This window comes from Artemia sp. Qi Xiang Cuo, chromosome 13 (genome assembly GCF_049724085.1).
Source record: "Artemia sp. Qi Xiang Cuo chromosome 13, ASM4972408v1, whole genome shotgun sequence".
NCBI classification, from domain to species: domain Eukaryota; kingdom Metazoa; phylum Arthropoda; class Branchiopoda; order Anostraca; family Artemiidae; genus Artemia; species Artemia sp. Qi Xiang Cuo.
In genome coordinates, this window is record NC_142806.1 from 57995976 (window position 1) to 58016938 (window position 20963).

At 36.2% G+C, this 20963-nt stretch overlaps 1 protein-coding gene across 1 annotated transcript in view; it reads left to right on the forward strand.

The window, feature by feature from the left end:
• The window catches only part of Dhc1 (dynein axonemal heavy chain 1), a 432221-nt gene that overhangs the window by 242793 nt on the left and 168465 nt on the right, over positions 1 to 20963 (forward strand). Inside the window, exons 26-28 of the mRNA XM_089098586.1 lie at positions 5626 to 6001; positions 10897 to 11102; positions 18582 to 18745. Coding sequence (XP_088954712.1) covers positions 5626 to 6001; positions 10897 to 11102; positions 18582 to 18745 — 746 coding nt within the window. The remainder of the gene's footprint in view (positions 1 to 5625; positions 6002 to 10896; positions 11103 to 18581; positions 18746 to 20963) is intronic.

Below are 20963 nucleotides of genomic sequence, written 5' to 3' on the forward strand. Positions count from 1 at the left end.
CCCCTCTCATACTCATTTTTCCCAAAGTCACTGGATTGAGATTTTGAGACAGCCATTTTGTTCAGCATAGTCAATAAATCTAATAAGTATGTCTTTGAGGATGACTTAATCCCCCACGATCCCCGGGGAAGGGCTACAAGTTATGAACTTGGCCCATTGTTTACATATAGTATTAGTTATTGGGAAGCATACATACATTTTCAGGAGGGATTTTTCCTGGTGGGTTGGGGAGGGTGTCGAGGGGGAACAGATTTTTCTCTTCCCTCATGAAAACTTGCTTAGTTTTTGAAAAGGGGTGAAAACACCCCCTAAAAGTCAAGGTTTCTTAATGAACCCTCTTCCCCAGATAGCTTACTTGATTTTCAAAAAAGGGGGAAAAACACCCCCAAAAATTCAAGGATTCTTAATCCAAGGATTCTTAACCCTCCAGTTGAAGTTTCAAGCTCCCATCTGCAAAAATGTGGAATTTTGTATTTTTTGCCAGAAAAAAATATCACGGATGCGTGTCTATTTATTTATTTTTTTATGTTTTTCTGAGACGTGATCACATTGAACCAATAGCCCTAGAAAATTGAGAAAGGACACATTCGATTGGAAATTAAAAGTTCCAGTGCCCTTTTAAAATGATCATAAAGATTGGAGGGCAACTAGCCCCCTCCTACCCAACGTTTATCCTAAGAGTCATCCGACTAAAAAATTCAGATGGCCATTTTTTCCTTTCAGTTGAAAAGCCCAGCAACTATGTCTTTGAGGATAATATAACCCCCGAAACCCTTGGGGATAGGTTTGTAAGTCATGAAATTTGTCCATTGTTTGTGTATAGTATCAGTTATTGGGAAGCATACAGACATTTTGGAGGAGGGGGCTAATTTTCAACAATTGGTATTTTCCACGGGGATAATATCCTGTGGAGAGGGAAGTTACAGGGGACTAAACTTTCCAAGGGAAATTTTACACTGTGGTAACTTGCCAGAATTCCTACGAAAAAATTATTTTTATTTGTCTTACTTTGCTTATGACTGGGGGTTATTTGAGGAAAGGATTTTCCATGGAGGGGGGATTCGGGCAAGGTTTTAAAAACAAAAATTAAGGTCTTTTTTTTAATGAAATTGAGCTAAGAAAAATTTTCGGCTGGAATTGTCCGCAATAAATTTTCCGAGGATAATTTTTAGATAGCATGGAATTGTCTGGGGAATTTTTCTCGTTGGTAGTTTCTGGGGTGTAGTCTCTGGAGGTAAACTTTCCTGTGAAAATTTACACGAGGGGAAACTTTGCTAAAACTAATATGTAAATTTCCCTTTAATTTTTCATGTACGGTGAGCCAAATTCGAACCTGCATTAGTTGAAAAACGTTCAATTAAATAAAAAATCGATAAAACGTTGAAATTAAATATTTTTTTTTAACTGAAAGTAAGGAGCGACACTGAAACTTAGAACAAACAGAAATTATTCCGTATATGAAAGAGGATATCCCCTCCTCAACACCTCCTTCTTTATGCTAAATTTTGAGTGTTTGTCACAAATAAAAAACTTTAGCGTGAACAGCGAGGTTTTGAGGAGGGGACAGTCTCTCTTATATACGGAATATATTCTGTTCTTTTTGCGTTTTAATATCGCTGCTTACTTTCAGTTAAAATAACTTGTTTTTTATTTAATCTTTTCAGAGGCAACACTGGAACATTGCCTATAGTAAAGAGCCATAAGGCTTCAATGCACTATTATTATTATTGTTTTCCAGAGGAACTTCCTTTGGAAGGGGTGGTCGTATAAACTTCGGAGAGGGCTCATTCGATTAAAAATCAAAGGTTCTAGTGTCCTCTTTAAGATTCGAAAGTATTTGCAGGGCAACCAGCCCCCCCCCCCCCGCAGGTTCTTTTTCCCCCAAATGTATCCGATTAAAGTTTAAAGATAGGGTTCAAAATTGTCCAAATGTCAAATAACTGTGCCTTCGGGATTGGCAAAACCCTCACAACCCGAGGGACAAGGGCTGTAAGTTACACAATTTGCCAAAAAAGATGGGAGGGCAACCATCCCCCTCCTCTCACGTGTGTTTTTCCCCAATATCTGATCAAAATTTTGAGACAGCCATTTTGTTCAAAAAGTCCAAAGGTGGAATAACTATAATTCTATGGATGACAACTCCCCTAGCCCCCAGCGCAAAGACTACAAGTTATACAAGTTGTCCATTGTTAACATATAAGGTTCTTATGGAAGGAATGGGGGTATAAACTTTGGAGGGGGCTCATTCGAATGGAAATCGAAAACCCTAGTATTCTTTCAAAGAGTCAAAAGTGAACGGAAAGAAAGCAACCCCCGCCCCACGCCATGTTTTCCCCAAATGTATCCACTCAAAAGTTTGAGATAGAAATTTTATTCAAAATAGTCCAAAGGTCAAATAACTATGCCTTTGTAAACATACAAGGATTTTTATTGGAAAAGATAGGATATTTAATTCTAGGTTTGTTCAAAAATACTAAGGATATTAAGGTAAAACTTCAAGAATATTGAGGGAAATGTGAAACTTAATTAAAAGATACTATATTCATCCAGTTTATCAAAAAGGCGTAACTGTAATATTTAAAGAACGGCTGAGGGTATTAATTCAAACAAGGACAGGTTGAGGAGGATGTAAAAAAATGATTTGAAGGTAACGCCTTTTTTCTCCAGATGAATCAGATACAAATTTGGATAGCCATTTTGTTAAAAATAGTTCAAAGGTCAGATAACAAAACTTTGGTGTCGAAACAACTCCCAAGGCCGGGGAGCAGGCGTTGTAAGTTATGTCATGGAGGCATATGTGCTTCTTATGGAAGAGATGCTCGAATAAACTTCAGAGAGGGGTCATTTGATTGGAAATTGAAATTTCTAGTTCACTTTTTAAGAGTCAAAAGAGATCCGAGGGCAACTAGGCCGCTCCCCCGTGCCTTTTCTCCTCAAACCCATCCGATAACAATCTTGAGATACCCATTTTTTTAAAACTAGTTCAAATAACAAAAACTCCGTTGTCGACACAACATTCGAAAGGCCGGGAGCAAGTGTTGTAAGTTATGCACCAGAGACGTATAAGGTTTTTCTGGAAGGGGTGGTCGTATAAACTTCTAAGGTGGCTCATTTGATCTTTTTATTAGTCAAAAGTGATTAAAGGGCATCTACTCCCCCACATACACACACCAGATAACAAAACTCCGGGGTCAACAAATCCCCCCCAGGATCCCGGGGGAAGGGTTGTAACTTATGCCTCAGGGTTATATAGAGTTTTCTATGGAAGGGGTTGTCGTATAAACTTCGGAAGGGGCTTCAAATGATGAGAAATTGAAAGTTCTAATTCCATTTTGAAGAGTCAAAAGTGAATCGATGGTAACTATCCCCCCCAACCCTCTTTTCCCCAAATAGATCCAATAGAATTTTTGTATAGCCAGTTTGTTCAAAAGAGAACAAAGAGCATATAACAAAATCTCCAGGGATAACACAGACCCCCAGAACCCAGAGACAAGTGCTGTAAATTATGCCCCAGGGGCATATAAAGTTATTATGGAAGGGATAGTCACATAAACTTTGGAGGTGGCTCATTCGATTGAAAGTAAGAATTTCTAGTGTCCTTATTAAGATTCACAAAGTGATCATAGGGCAACTAGCCCCCCCCCCTTTCAAAGCTATTTTTTCCCAAATGCATCCGATCATAATTTTGCTAAAGCAATGGTCGTATAAAATTTGGTGGAAGTTCATTCGACCGGAAATAGAAATTTATTAAGCCCCTTTTAAAAATCGAAAGTGATAAAAATTGTAACAAGCCCCCCCCCCCTTGTGCCTTTTTTCCCCAAATGCATCTTATCAAAATTTTGAAAAAAAAAATTGTTCAAAATAGTCCAAAACTATAATTATTATAACTTAGGGTTTGAGAAATCCTGTATAGCCTCCGGGGCAAGGATTGTAACTTGAGTAAGTTGCCTATTATTAGAATACAAGATTTTGTGCAAGTTATGCAAGTTATGCAAGTTGTCTATTGTTAACATATAATGTTTTTAGATTTGTGGAAGGCTGGGGCTGGGCTTTGGCTGGGGCTCATTCGATCAATAATTGAAACCTCTAGCTCTTTTTTAAGAGTCAAATGTTATCAATGGGCAACTTGCCCACGCCCCACTTTCCCAGAGGGCATCCGGTCAAAATTTTTGAGGGTATCATTTCGTTGAAAAAAGTTCAAAGGCCAAATAACTATGCTTCCGGGGTTGAACCCCTCCGCCCCCAACCCCGGGGAAATGGCTCTGAGCTATGGAACATGCTTATTGTTACTTTGACACCTTGTTTAATATTTGAATTTAATTATTTACGTGGCAACTTAGATTTACAGTGCAAGGGCTGTAAGTTATGCAAGTTGCATATTGTTACTTTGATACCATGTTTACTTTGATGCTTTTTTTTTTATTTACTTTGATATTGTTACTTTGATTCTAGTTTTGATACTTTGATCAACTTTTGATGTGGGAAAAAAAAATGTTTTTGGAATTAGGAATTTTCTTAGAACTTGAAGTGTTTTGCAATCAAAAAAAAAAAAATAATTTGCGTTTTATGGCACTTTACTGAAAATGAATTATATTACAAATATTTTCTTTTGTACTTGATATTGAAAATAAACATTAAAATTACAGTAAAATTTTGAGCTGATGAGCTTTCATCAATTAGTTTTATTATGCATCAAATATTCAGTTTAATTCATTATTACCTTCTAAGATTGTTCAAGACGAATATAGTTTCAATACAAGAAAAAGTTTGGATACTGCCCCCTTCCTTAACTGTAAGGACCTAAAGCCCACTGTGTCATTGGCGCTTCTCTGAAAACGAATTATATAACAAAGATTTTCTTTTACAGTTATTACAGCATTGAAAATGAAAATAAAATTACAGTGAGAGAAGGAGGCAATACCCAAACTCTTGTTTGTAGTGACTTTTGTTCGTTTCAAGCTTGATTTGCATGTTCAATTTAAGTTTCACTCGTTTTAAGATTTATTTATTTATTTATATTAGTATTTATTCTATGTTTGTTTGCATTGATTGTTTTTTTAATTTCTGTTCGTTTTGAGCTTGATTTATACTTCAATAGCAAAATATTTTTTTTTTGTTTTAAGCTTGATTTTCCTATTCAATTTCAGCATTACTAGCCTTAAGATTTATTTATTCATTTATATTAGTACTTGTTGGATGTTTTTTTTTACTATGGTTGTTTATTTAATTTCTGTTCGTTTTGGGTTTCATTTATACTCCAATACCAAATATTTTTCTTCGTTTTAAGTTTGATTCGTGTATTCAATTGAAGCATTAATCGCTTTAAGATTTATTTGTTCACTTATATTAGTACTTGTTGTATGTGTTTTTGCTATAATTGCTTATTTAATTTTTGGTCGTTTTGGGTTTTATTTATTCTTTAATAGTAATTTTTGGTCGTTTTGAGTTTGAATTTTAACATGTATTTGTATCTACTGATATTAAGTTTAATATGGCCTTTACTTTTCTTTGAAAGAATGCTTTTTCGGAATTTTTTTTTTTAATTAATAAATAAGAAGAAATTGGAAAAATCAAGTTACTAGAGAAAAATACGATTTTCAAACTAAACTTCTTTTCTTTTTTTAGGCGGTCCTCCTCATCGGTGAGCCTGGTTCTGCCAAAACCGTTATGGTCGAAAACTACTTGAAAAAATTCAACGTTGAAACTGACTTAAGTCGAAAGTTCTCATTTTCCTACGCTACTTCAACTTTCCAATTTCAACGAACCATTGAAGGTTACATCGACAAACGAACTGGTTCGACATACGGACCACCTGCTGGAAAACGTCTCACGGTTTTTATTGATGACCTTAGCTTACCAGCACTTACTGAATGGGGCGATCAACCGACCAATGAGGCGTTACGACAAATTTTAGAGACTAATGGGCTCTATAGTCTTGATAAGCCTGGAGACTTTCTTCAAATGGTTGATATACAATTTGTTGCAGCCATGACCCAACCAGGTACTATATCATTCTCTAATAAATGCTCCACTGTCTTGATTATAACCTAACTTTTGATGAATGATAAAAATAAATAATAATAATAATAATGTTAAAGAAAACAAAGCTTGATCACAGCTTACGCATATTGGTAGTTAATATTGGTTTAGTTAATCACTTTAATACTGAATGCGGAAAAAAAAATCCAGAAAAGGAAAGAACTGCTACATTATAATTAAAAGGAAGTGAAAGCTTTTGAAACGGGTAACAATTTGAATAAGACAGAGAGCTTTAAAAGAAAAAAACTTTTCTCATGGAAATAATAATAAAATTCCAAATATCTTGGCCTAAAGTTCGGAAGTCTTTATGAACGGGAAAACAAGGAGAAAAGAATATGAAGAAAAAACTAGCTTAAACAAACTAAAACAGCCAAACAGCTATAAACAATACACACATAAAAAGATGAGAAAAAACACAAACACTGTAAAAAAAAAGAATTTATATAATAATCAAGCATCCATAGTCATCATTGCTGAGAAAAGTACAATATTTGTTAATTTTGGGATTTTGGCCCGGAACATTTCTTAAGAGCTGCCAGCAAGGTTGAGCTTGATTTGTCAACGATTACAACCCTCTTTGGGTGGTTTGGGCCATTTTTCTGTTTCCATTTATATTTGGGAATGGGGGTCTTAGAACTAACCTCGGAGGCGTCTCCTACTATCTCTCTTCTTTGTACAGGTATGTATATAAAGGTATTGCCCTATGTCAGGCTCAAAATTATTCCCAATAAGGAAGGATGTTCCAGCCCTTTATTGCCAATTCTAAACGTCTAAAGTAATAATTTCCATGCCAATTAAGGAATTTTGTTGGGTAACCCCCCCCCCCCCAAATTTAAGAGATAGTACTTTCTATAAAAAGGGAATATTGTTGTGTGAAGATGTACCTCTTGAACATTGAAGACCCCCCCTCCTGCCCCCGTCTCTTAATTCCTCGCACCTTCACTTAACAGTGAATGCGCAACTTTGCAATACTGTTTGCGTTCAATAACTGCGAGTAAATCTTAAGATTAATGTCTTTAAGACTGTTCCTCAATATAAACATGGCTAGGGGTAAAACAAGCCACCGTATGAGATATTTTTGTTGTTTTAAATAAGGATTTCTCATAGTTTTAAGATTTCCGCCCGAGAGTGTGTTGAATTACACTTAACCTAGGAAATTTCCGCCTGATGATGTTCTAGCTGAAATACGGTCAACCTTATGATTTTATGAAACAAAATGAATGAAAACAATGCTTTGAAATATTTTATGTTGCTTACAAACAGCAGCAAACTCAAATGCTTGTTCAAATCATTCTTTTCGTTTCGTCGGCCTTTCGCTCAATGTGGCTGTACTGTTGCTGTGTCTAGGGTACTGTTAGAACACATGAAAATCTACGAAACAGTCCCAAACCGCACGCAACTTTACCGACACAGTTTCACCTCGTTTTCTTCCAATTCAAATTGGAAGAAAGCCCTAGTAGCCTACGACAAAATCATGTCATTAATTTAAATTTAAGACAAAATTACTAGCCCAAACAAAACAACCATATACAATGTAAAGATGAACGAGTGAATTACATAAACTTTCAAAGCTGCAACAGGAAAAATGCATTTAAATCTACGAAGCAGCCTCAAACCGCGCGCAACTTTTACCGACACAATTTCACTGCGTTTTTCCCAATTTCAATAACAATGAATCTGAAATCAAAATACCTTGAATTAAATATTTGCTTTATTCTCGTATCATTAAAACTAAGTGAACTGAGAACATTATTCCTAACTGTAGTACGACTAAAGCTTATGTAATTAGTTTTCAAAATATGGTTCATAGAAATCAGGACTTGAAAAATTTGGACGACTTTGTAGGTATTTCTTCTTAATTCTGTGAAAAAAAGAAATCACAATGAAATCTCTTGGATGAACCTTTAGATCGCTTATAAAAATAGCTTATTTATCCATCATTGGCTGTAAAAAGCCCTAATAAGGATATTATGAACTTTGTTTGAATTTGGGGATGAAAAGAACAAAGGTATAATATTGGAAAGAAATCAGATAAAAAAAAAATGTTATGTCAGATTCTCTATTCAATGTTTTTTCAGATACATAATTGTTGCCGTTTTAATTGAGTCCACCCCGTCCCCCTAATGAGGCAATTTATAGTATAGTATTTATAGTATAGGCTGCAGTACAGTATAGTGTAGTGTATGCTACAGTGAGGTGTAGTAAATTTGACACACAAAACACCTGCAGGGCTATAGCCTCATAAAGAAGAAAAAAAAAGTTGCAAATAAGACTAAAAGATTCAATTTAGACTTTTGAAAAAAAAACTATTAAAACTAGAGAAAACGCCATACAAACAAAAAAAGTCATCACATAACACCCACACGATGAGTCCTCCCCATAAAAATGAACCACAAAACTGTAAATATATGACAATTTGTTGATTTTGTCGGTTTCTTATAGGCTGAATTTTGTATTATGAACCAGCTCTTAATGAGAACTAAATAAAAAAAAACAAGTTTTTTTAACTGAAAGTAAGGAACGACGTTAAAACTTAAAACGAACAGAAATTATTCCGTATATGAAAGGGGCTGTCCCCTCCTGAACGCCTCGCTCTTTACGCTAAAGTTTTTTATTGTTTAAAAAATAGAGTTATTAGAAAGTCAAATTTTAGCGTAAAGAGCGAGGCGTTGAGGAGGGGACAGCCCCTTTCATATACGGAATAATTTCTGTTCGTTTTAAATTTTAACGTCGTTCCTTACTTTCAGTTAAAAAAACACTTGTTTTTTTTATTTAATTTTTGAACGTTTTTGAATTAATGCAGGTTTTGATTTTGGCTCACCGTACATGAGTAATTAAAACAAAATTTGAATATTAATTTTACTTTTATTTGCTTAAATGGGTTTCTCGAAACTTGTTTAATTTTATTTACGAACGTTTTTATTAGTAATAAATATGCATAACTTATGAATTAACTTACGTAACCAACTTCTATATTCATAAATTTTTAATACGTATATCAGGGGGCTCGCCCCCTAGTCAATACCTTGCTCTTTAAGCTAAAGTTCGAGATTTGTTCCAATTCTTTTAAAAAAAACCATTAATCACAAAGGCTGTTAATTAGAATAAATAGCTCTTATGAAAGTACTAAAAAATCTTTGGCTTAAAGAGCGAGGTATTGCCGGGAGGGGAAACCCAAAAATATGCGTAATATTTTCTGTTCGTTTAAATTTTGATGTGGCTCCTTACTTTCAGCTGAAAAACTTGTTTTTTTTTATTTAATTTCTGATCTCTTTCTTTAATAATGCTGGGAAATCCTTCACCCCCTTCATAGCAATGTCCCTTCCCCCATTAAAACTTCCTTCATGGAAAGATCCTGCCATATAACCACCGACCCCCCCCCCCACCTACCATAAAAAATCCCCCCTGAAAACGTCTGTATATTTCCCAATAACGAATACTATATGTTAACATTGGGTAAAGTTCATAATTTTCAGCCCTCTTCCCGGGGACTTTGGGGGATTAAGTCATCCTAAAAGACAGAGTTATCATATTTTCGATCATACTGAACAAAATGGCTATCTCAAAATTTTGATCGAGTGACTTTGGAAAAAAATGAGCGTCGGAGGGGGCCTAGTTGCCCTCCACTTTTTGGTCACTCAAAACGGGCACTAGAACTTTTAATTTCCCTTCGAATGAGCCCTCCCACGATATTTTAGGACCACTGGGTCGATACGATCACCCCTGGAAAAAAAAATAAATAAAAATAAACACGCATCCGTGATCTTTCTTCTGGAAAAAAATGCAAGCATTTTTGTATATAGGTGCTTGAAACCTCTACAATAGGGTTCTCTGATACGCTGAATATGATGGTGTAATTTTCATCAAAGTTCTATAGCTTTTAGGGGGTCTTTCCCCCTTTTTTCTAAAATCAGCCAAATTTTCTCAGGCGCGTAACTTTTGATGGGTAAGACTATGATGAAACTTATATATTTGAAATCAGCATTAAAATCTGATTATTTGATGTATCTATTGGTATCAAAATTCCGTTTTCTAGAGTTTTGGTTACCATTGAGCCAGGTCGCTCCTTACTTACAGTTCGTTACCACGAACTGTTTGATAAGCACGAAAGAAAATGGAAAACAAGCAGAATAAGCAAACTTTTCTATACAGCCTAGAGCTATATCTGGACTCAATAGGGGAGGGGGCCGCATTTGTTACAGTAGTGACTATTATATTTATAAATAAGCATTGAATGGAGAGCCAAATGGCATGTTTCTTCTTTTTCTGTTTTGATTTCCGCCTTGTGCTATGCTTCTACAAATTCCCTAAATTGTGCTAAATTCAACAATTCAATAATTAAAACGTTTTAAATGCTTGTTAGATATTTTAATTAGCTAAAATATTTTTCTTTGGAGAAAAGTAAGCGTTCCCAGGTACCGCCTCTTTTCAAAATTTAGCTTTGTACTATTATTTTAAGTATGTTTTGGAGGGCCATTTAAGTACCCCCCCTCCCCGCTAGATAAGGTATGATTATACTATCTAAGATGTACTAATTCTTCCATGTGCGCTGAATTCACTGTTGTAATTTAGAATGAACTTCAACACTTTTCTCCACATTTTCCTACTTTTTTTAAACGTAGTAATTTTTCAATAGTTAGCTTTTTGTCTTAGTTTTTAATTTTTATTTGTTTCAATTCTATTTAAAATCAAATATTTTTAAGTTTCATTAAAGATACACATCTTTGTGTTCTTTGTCATCTAAACTCTCAAGTTCATAGTTTCTTTGTAATGATTGCATCTTTTTACTAGGTAGTTAGAGATACAAACACCATGCATAGCTGTTTAGACCCTTGTAAACTGTCAGTAATGTTCTAGGTGGCGGCCGGAACGACATACCATCAAGACTAAAGCGCCACTTTTGTATATTTAACTGTCCCCTACCTTCAGAAGGGTCGATGGATTTAATCTATGGTACTATTGCTGGAGGTCATTATTCGTTGAAGAAAGGGTACTCAGAAGAAACTCGCAAACTTGTTTCGGCATTAGTTCCTGTGACCAGAAAACTTTGGACATTGACTAAGGTATTATATTCAAACTATTTTGTGCGACAAAAACACTTTTTTAGGATGGAGGGGGGGCTCAAACTAGGTACTCCCCCATCTGGATAAGGCCCTGGTATTTCTTCTAATCTATATTTTATTAAAAATAAAATATTAAGGGTAGATAGCTTTAGTCTACATTGTCGCTATTCATTTTACTTTAGTTATTCGTTATGTATTTGTTCATTGTTCTGTACAGACGATTGGGCAAAGTCAATATTTGGAGTTTTTTTCAGACATACTTGGTAAACATTAATAAAAAACAGAAACTAAAAATACGGAAGCTCATCTTCAGAGCTAAAAAAAACTATTATACTATCTTCTCGTCTCCAACGGCAGGCTGCCATATAGTAGCGCATTATGATCCTGAATCTCATTTGAAAATCATCCTTAACTGAAAACATTCCGTAATTGATTTTTGTTTTAAGAAAATAAATCACTTATCTTGTGAATGCCATTACAGTTCTTAATTTCTAACAGCCGAATCATCAGCCTTGTTTTAATTAAGCATTTTACAGAGGAAATGGCAACAGAATCACAACCTAAAAGCAAGAAAAGCTTTACATTTAGTAAATTACTATAAAATATGTTTTTACTTATTCTTTAGCCTGAACGGTAGACTGTACGAAAAGTGCTGTCCAATCCCGCTTTCTAGGACTATAATCCGAGACAGGTTGTAACTTTAATCAAGGGCTAAACGGAAAGCAGGTCGTCCGCGGTTGGGGTGGAAGGATGTCATAAAGAAAGATTTCAGGGAAATAGGAACCTGCTGGGAGGGTGTAAAGAGGGAAGCTTCGAAGAGATTGGGATGGAGGAGGAGCGTGAGTATCTGTGTTGGCCTCAGGTGGCTTAGTGCTGCGGTGAGTTGTTAGTTAGTTAGTTAGCTTTAGCCTGAACTCTCCTTTATGAAACAGTAAAAGCAAATGTATTAAACGTAAAAGTAAAAGCAAGCACACGCAGTAAACGCATTAACTCGTACAGCAAACGTTATTTGGATTTAAACTATTCATCTATTTACAAAAAAAAATCCAAGGCTTAATCTTAAATCAAATATTTTCTTGTTAACTGTTAGTTCTTAGGATATTATGCACCTGATTTGGAAGCTTGGAAGCTTATCTGCAGGATCTGTATCTTAGAAATAATTTGTTTTTCTACTATTAGAAAAGTATATCTTATACATTTATCTTTTAATTGCCCATAGGTTCAACTAGGGGAAGGATGGCTTTTAGGTGTATCATTAGCTATAATTCGTCATCGAGATCTTAAATTTTAAGTGATATGTTTTACAAATGAAAACCGCTAAAATTCCTTCTTCTTAAATCTGGTTTTCATTTTTTTATTTTCAATTTTGATTTTCATCTTGTTAATTGCACTCTCGTTGTTTCGTAATTACGAATCTTGTTTGCAAAGCTTGTTACTTCGGGGCTTCGGGCAATACTTTTTAATTTATATCCATTTTTTTTATAAATTGGCTGATACTGCATTTTGTTAGAGACTTTTTACCGATTATTTTTGTCCCATGTTTAATTTTTCTTAGTGTTAAAACTTAAGAGCTATTCAGCACAAGGTGCGGAAAACTTAAAATTTTTGACAAATAGGAAAGAGAAATTTCTTTCATCCCTGAAGAGCCTAAAAATTTTGAATTATTCTGTTAAATTAGGATTTAAAGTTTAAGATTTATATCAGTTTTAGCGGGTAGGGGGGTATTTCTTGACTTTGATAATTAACTGATTAGACAAATGCAAGAGAGACTTTCATATAGATAGATAGATAGATATTTATTGCAACAAAAGCCTTTTCGGGCCATGGCAAAATAACAAAACAAAAATAAATACAAAAAAAAACACATTAAATTACTCACAATTCATCAAAAAAGTTTCTCTATGTGCCATACCCACTCTTACAAATTTACCCAACCTTCTAAAATCATCAAAATTTCTCCTTTTTAAAATTTTTTCAAGCCAATCCACCCCTCCAATATCTGTTGAAAACACTTCCCTCCTCAAATTTCTTAACTCCTGCCATGTACCCATAAAATGGATAAGATCTTCCTCCTCTCCACACATAGGACACTGGTAAGGACCATTTTTAATCCTATAATTCCCAATATATTTCCTCCTTTCTGCAATACCCAAAAAATTACCACGAACCGAAATTACCCATCTTAAATCCTCACTACTCATCCCCGCTTTAAAGTAAACTTCCTCCCCCCAAACCTCCTTTGCCAGTCCATACAGTCCCAGGGACGCCGAGGATGATTTCTGATTCTGCCACCTTTGAATTTCCTGCTCTATTAGTCTATCCTTTACTTTTTTTGCAACTAGCCCCACTTCCACACCTAGCCCCTTCCCCTCATTCCAATACTCACAAAAACCACATCTATCAATAGTCTCTTTAACCCGGTTTGGCCAAGAACTTTTCCTGCCATCTACTAGCATCTTATTATATGCATTCTTTACGAGCCTCCTACTAGGCAGATTTATAATCCTTCCCCAATAATTTACTATCCGCACTAACCTTCCCACCCTTAATGATAACAAACCTAAATCACCTTTTAATACTACAAGATTAAACTTATCACTAACCCCCATTAACCGCTGAAAATACATCAACTGTAACCGGTCTACCTTATCCGCCTTCTCCATACCCCACACCTCTGCTGCAAAAGACATTACGGAAGCTAGCTTAGTCTGGAATATCCTTTTCTGAAGCCTAAGGTCTGTCAGGCCTACTTTCAAAACACTACTCTTTAAAACTAGCCATATAGCCCTAAGGCCTTTACTAGCTACATAATCAATTTGCCCTTTCCACCTACCATTTGAAGTAAACTTGCATCCTAAATAAACAAAATCATCAACTACTTTAAGCACTTCTTCTCCTACACTAAACCTTTCCTCTATATTTCCATGTTGTCGAAATACCATAACTACTGACTTTGTAACATTTAGGACCAAACGCTTCTCATTTAGGTATAAGGACACCATTCCTAGCAGTTTTTGAGGGTCAGGCCCATCTTTAGCCACCAATACTATATCATCCGCAAATAACAGAGCGAACACCTGCATTGCAGACAGATTTAGAGTTGGGGTTCCCTGCCCTACCATATATTCTTCTATATCATTAAGATACAGGGAAAACAACCTAGGTGAAATTGTACAACCTTGTTTAACCCCTAACCTACTGACAATTGCCCTAGAGTAAGACTTTCCTACCTTAAATACCATTCTAACAACCAAATACATTTTAACAACCAATCCTACAAAACGTCTCAGCAGCCCTAACTTTATAAGTCCTTCTACTAACAAATCTCGTGAAACTTCATCGAACGCACCTCGCAGGTCCAAAAAAGCTGCGTATAGCCTACCATCCCTTTTCCTCATATACTTCCTAATAAGCCCATACAAAATAAATATCTGATCTACCCCACTATAATCCTCTCGAAACCCTGCCTGAATTTCTATTAACTTATTTGATTCTTAAAGCCAACTATCTAATCTAGCCGCTATCACTTTATAAAATAATTTACTAAGGCTGTTTCCTAAACGAATCGCTCTATAATTCTTATGCAATGCTCGGTCTCCCTTTTTAAAAAGTGGTAAAACTATTGAAATATTCCACTGTTGAGGCCAAACCAACTTGCTAAGGACACTGGAAAATAACGCTGATAACAAAGGCAACAAGTATACCCTAGACCACTTCCAGAGCCTTGTTGGGATGCCATCAACTCCTGGTGCTGAGGTCCCTCTCATCTTCTTTAGCGAATTCCATATTTCCTCACCTGTGAAAGGCTGCAGTAGTTTGTAATCTTCTTCCTTCAGAGGGAATTCCGCAAGGTGTTCGCCGACCACCCACCGACTCAGGCTATCCGTTTCCTCTCTTTCTGTCATCTTGCTTTCGATGAATTCTGGCCAACTTTTCGCCGGCGGGATACTCGTCTTGTCAGAAGCGTTTGTAACTGATTTTTTTATTATTTTCCCGAACTCATTCTTGTTACTATTCCTAAATTCCCTTTTCATTCTCTCTGCTTCCTCCTCTTGAAATTTATACTTCTTCACTTTTAACAGTTTCTTATACTCTTTTCTTCGGTTTTTATACATATTATGAAGATATTCCCTCTCCTCATATGAACATTGTCTCAGTAGCTCCAATGTTTGCACCAACTCTTATTTTTTCTCTACGCATTCACCATCAAAAAAAACCATTTAACTTCCGTGGTTGTTTCTGAGCTGTAGTAACACCTACTTCATACAAACTATCAATTAATACCTTTAATGACTCTTCTATTTTTCCTTCATTTGCCAATATTACTCCCTTCTCTAGTCCTGCCTGAAATTCATCTCCTAACAGCTTAACCTTAACCTTCTCTTCTTCCTGTGATTCTAGCCTCAATGGATCTCTAACTTCTAATCCTTCTTCTAATACCTTGCTCCTAAAACCCCCCAATGACCTTTTCAATGCCCTCTTTTTCAACACTTTCAAAGACAACCTAATCGGAAGGTGATCAGAACCCCAAACCGGGACCACCCCTAAACAAGCACAATCCGGCCAAAGAGACTTATTTACAACTATATAATCTACTACACTTGGATACTTCCCAAAAAAGCAAGTAAACTCTCCCCGCTCTTTATCCTCCCCGATCCTCCCGTTAACTATAATTAGATTTTCCTTACCACAAATTTCCAAAAGTTTACTTCCCCACCTATTTTTTCGGCGTTGGTCCTTACTAGTCCTTGGAGGGATCTCATCCATTTCTTCATCACCCATTCCATCACGACGTGATTCCGAGTGGGTATGGTCTTCAAATTGGTAAAACCATGGCTCTTGCAACTCCCCAGTGTATGCATTGAAATCTCCTAAAAGAAAAAAGCCATCGGCAGGAAACTTTGTCAAAAAAATGTGCAACTCTTTTTGAAATATCTCCCATGTATCCTCTTCTGAAAAAGAACTACTTTCTGGAGGGATAAACACAGAACAAAACACATGACTTCTTTTCCCCCGTGAAATTGTTACCCAAAATAAGTTACACGACTCACTTTTTAGCCAGATCACATCATTAGATGACAAAAAAACATCTGAAACAAACAACGATACACCTCCATAATAACGACCATTTCTCGGCATTTTACGATTTGCGCTAAAACAACTATAATGCTTAACTATAATATTTTCTCCAGACCATGTTTCTACAAGAGAAATAACTTGAGGACTACAAGCTTCAACCAGGTCCTTAAACTTATTTTGTGTGAACCCTTGTATGTTCCAATGTGACACATTTAATAGAGAATTTTCACCATGGCCCAAATTTCCCTATACCGCCTCATTTCCCATCGTCGGTTCTTGCTGTCTTGGGGGGAAAAGTTTTTTTGGTGCTATCGCCCTCTTAGCGTCATCATCACCCGAGTTTACTCTGACACTATACTCTGCGGGTCTTGGGTGGTTTACCCTCATTGGTTCGTTGTTATCAGGACTAATAATTTCCGCATTCGAGCGTTTCGCGGGATTACGCTGCTTTAGTGCTGGGATAGCTTGCGATCCCCCTGCAGCTGGGGTTTCTGTTAAAGACATCACCAAATTACGATCTTCGTCCCCCATTCTAGAGGTTGCGGAACTAAAAGATACAACCGTTACCGAAGATTCAGATCTAGTTCTAGCATTAGACGGATATGCCAAGCTACCGTTGTCTTCAGGGGACATGTTGCTATAGATTTCCCGACCGACCATGCCCGTATCTGGCGGTGGCCCCGAGTGTGAACTATTCTGGAGGGGGGAGGGGGTTCAGCTTGGTTTCTACTAGGAGGGTTTACACTGTCATGAGCGGTGTTACGTTTTTGTTCTTCAACAAGGCCACTTGTGTAATTATACATGAAAACCTGGTTACGGATGAACAACTTAAGTCCTCGTAATTTCACATCAACAAAACCCTCAGTCTTTGCATCTTCTAAAGACTCTTTCAGTTTTTTTCTGGCAATCAACTCACGTTCCGTGTAATCAGGACTAATTGATAATCCCAACCTTCGCAAAGGAAAACATGATTTTAATACATAGTCTTGTCCGGCAACACTTGCAAATTTGATCGCTACAGGACGGACGCTCATTAAACTCTTAAGTCTGATAGCGTCACGCACATCAAAAAGACGGAGATTTAAATTCGGAATTCCCGCAATCAAAGCACTGACAACATCTTCCAGAAGTGAGCACCCACTGTGCTGTGGCGAAAAGTTATAAAGCACTACGTTTCCTCGCTTCATGTCAGTTTCTAAATACTGAATTTTTCTCAGTGCTAATCCAACTTCTTCCCGTACATTTGACACATCTCTGCGAACCGACTGCGATTCCCTTTGAATATTCTGGACTAACGACGCAACATTTTCAAATTTATTTCCCAACTCAGCCACATCCGACGTCATTGAATTGACCTGCCTTGACATCGGGTCAATAATATCCAACTTCAAATTAATTGTTTGAATTTGCGTTAATAATATATCAATATTATCGTTCATTTTAAATCAGAAATGGAGATCAGAAATAAAAAAGACAGCACTTTACGTGAGGGCTGTGCCCCACGGGTACATCTGTATGAAGCCAAACTTGCAAGACACAACCCACCCTAAATTTTGCTCAGATATAAAAAAAGCACTTAACAAACAAGCTTAAGTCCAAAATTCCATTCGAAATTCAATTATCACGGGGAAAAGCTTTTGCAAGCAATACAAGAATTTCACTTTAGATGCTATTTGTTCGAATGAAATTTAATCCGATTAGTTAGATGTTGACCCCTTGATATATCATTTTCTATTTTTATCTATTTTATCTATTTTTATCAATACTTTTAAATTTGAGGTGCCACAAAATCTTGTCAGGTTTTAATGTTCATAGGAAATAGCGTCTTATAATAACAATCAAACCTAGGGTTATTTTCTAAAAATTGTCAACAAATATCGATTAGATTTTGCTAATAATCAAAATCTGGAAAGTCAACAATAAAAATTTAAGCAGTCAAAATAATCCAACAATTGATTTTGCTATTAACACGAAGCTGTCATTAAACTACTACTACATTATTGATAACTCATTTCAGCCCTTAGGCACCAAAGGTCAACACAACCCTGCATGCTTTTCTTCCATCCAATTTTTTCAAAAATATTTCATTTACTCTCACCCTTGAAGCTCCTACATCCCATAAACATTTTTATCGACTATTTCTTCTATGCCTAAGGACAATCTTTTTATTTTCGTACTTATCCCCAATTCAATATTTAGAGAAACGCCATTTCCGGTGCTTCAAACTGAATTTCTATAACTCACACTCGCGTAAACTTACAAGCTCCTCCTTTCTTTGGTGTTTTATGACGGCCGTTTTAATGTTTTTTAATAAAAACAAAAGAATTGATTGTAAAATAACAATTTGACGAACTTTTAAAATTTTGCAAAATAACGATTTTCAGTACGTTTTTGTTACAGCAAAAAATGCTGCCTACACCTTCAAGATCACACTATGTATTCAACTTACGGGACCTGACAAGAATATGGCAAGGAGTTTGCTCAACGGTTGCCGCCGTTGTCGAAAAAGAGTCTACACTAATGCAACTTTGGAAGCATGAATGTGTCAGGGTTATTGCTGATCGGTAGGTTAAATCCATAGATTTATTTCCTGACACACTGAATCCTTTTTTTTAACTTACTTACTTAGCAATCATCATGCTGGGGTGGCGTTGAGAGCTTCGTCAGCCTTCTCCACGAGGAGAGGTCAGCAGCAAGGGCCTCTGCAACAGACGTCAAAATTCCAGCCGGGTCAGAGAATTTTATGAGAGTGTCATTCCATCAGAACTCGGGTCTTCCTCTTGGACGTTTCCGGCCACTATCGACTGGTTCAAAGTCATAAAGAATCCGAGATGGAGTGTCAGCAGGCAGTCACAAAATATGTCCGAACCAGCGAAGTATCCGCTCGGCAACCAGGTGTGACAAAGGTGACTGGGAAGTCATACTTCGTAGGCGATCATTGCTGACAAAGTCTGTCCATCGGATTCTCTCAATCGTCCAAAGCCAATTGAGAGTTTCGAGACGGGCAGCTGCAGTGGCAGGCCAAGCTCCAGCTCCGTACAGCACGTTCGAGCAGACTGACGCACCAGGGTCTCACCTTCAAGAATTCATTACCAGAATTGTGACAAGAATCGTGATAGGGAGCCAGTTAATAAAAGAAAAGACCTAAATAACTGGTTTTGCCTGCTTTAAACAGGTTACAAAACCTTTGCTGGAAGAAAAAGCGCAAGAACCTTGTCTAAACAAATAATGTCATTAGTCTGAAATAAATTAATACATCTATGGCTAAATTAAAGGGAGTGACGTCAAAAAACATACAGTATATGTTTATAGCATATAATACTATGTTATATGTATCATGTTATAGTATATAAACATACAGTATATGTTTTGAAGTTGAACTTCGCTAATATTTTAGGTCTAACTAAGGTAAATCTAGATTATCAGAAAGCAACAAACTCACTTTTAAATTTAAAGCAAAAAATCGTATGTCATAGATACACGTGAATTTCAATTTTATAAGTGTGTATCAGGGCTATTGCTAATCCGTAGGTGGAACTACCTATAGGGTCGACAAACTCAAATAAGAAAACAAGTAGTGTCAAATTAAACATTACCATTATTTTGCATTCAAATTATCATAAATAACCATTACTTGAAAGGTTTTGTAATTGTTCTACAAATGTACTAAAAATATAAGTCACATGGTCAATTAATGGTATAAATTATTGTTCTAGTTACTGCCCAAGTTTGAACTCTTTACTTATAGGCCAGCAGCCAGCCTTTGGGAAACTAGACCATCATTACTATTCCAATCGATGCATCCTAATAACTTATCAAACATTTCGTGGTAACGAACTGTAAGTAAGGGGCGACTCGGCTCAATAGTAGCCGAAACTCTAAAAAACGGAATTTTGATTTCAAAAGCTACATCAAAAGAATCAGATTTTATGCTGATTTCAAATATATAAGTTTCATCAAGTTTAGGCCTACCCATCATAAAAAAAACAAGTTTCTTCAACTGAAAGTAAGGAGCAACATTAAAACTTAAACGAACAGAAATTATTACATATATGAGGGGGTTCACCCCCTTGTCAATACCTCTCCCTTTACGATAAAGTTTCTTTAGTACTTTCAGAACAGCTATCTATCAAGTAGTTCGTGGTAACGAACTGTAAGTAAGGAGCGACCCAGCTCAGTAGTAACCAAAACTCTAAAAAACAAAATTTTGATACCACTAGATGCATCAAAAGAATTGGATTTTCATGTTGTTTTCAAATATATAAGATTTATCAAGTTTAGTCTTATTCATCAAAAGTTACGAGCCTGAGAGAATTTGCCTTATTTTCAATATATGGCGAAAGGACCCCTTAAAAGTCATAGAGTCTTAATGAAAATCACACCATCAGATATAGCGTATTAGAGAACCCTATTATAGAAGTTTCAAGCTCCTATCTGCAAAAACGTGGAACTTTGTATTTTTTGCCAGAAGATAGATCACGGATGCGTGTTCATTTTTTTTTTCTTTTCCCCAGGGATGATCGTATTGTACCAGTGGTCCTAGAATTTCGCGGGAGGGCTCAATCAAATGGAAATTAAAGTTTCTCGTGCGCTTTTTAAGTGACAAAAAAATGAGGGTAACTAGCCCCCCTTCCACGCTCATTTTTTCCCAAAGTCATCGGATCAAAATTTTGAGATAGCTATTTTGTTCAGCATGGTCAAAAATCTAATAACTGTATCTTTGAGGATGAATTAATCCTCCACAGTCCCTGGGGGAAGGGCTGCAAGTTATGAACTTTGACC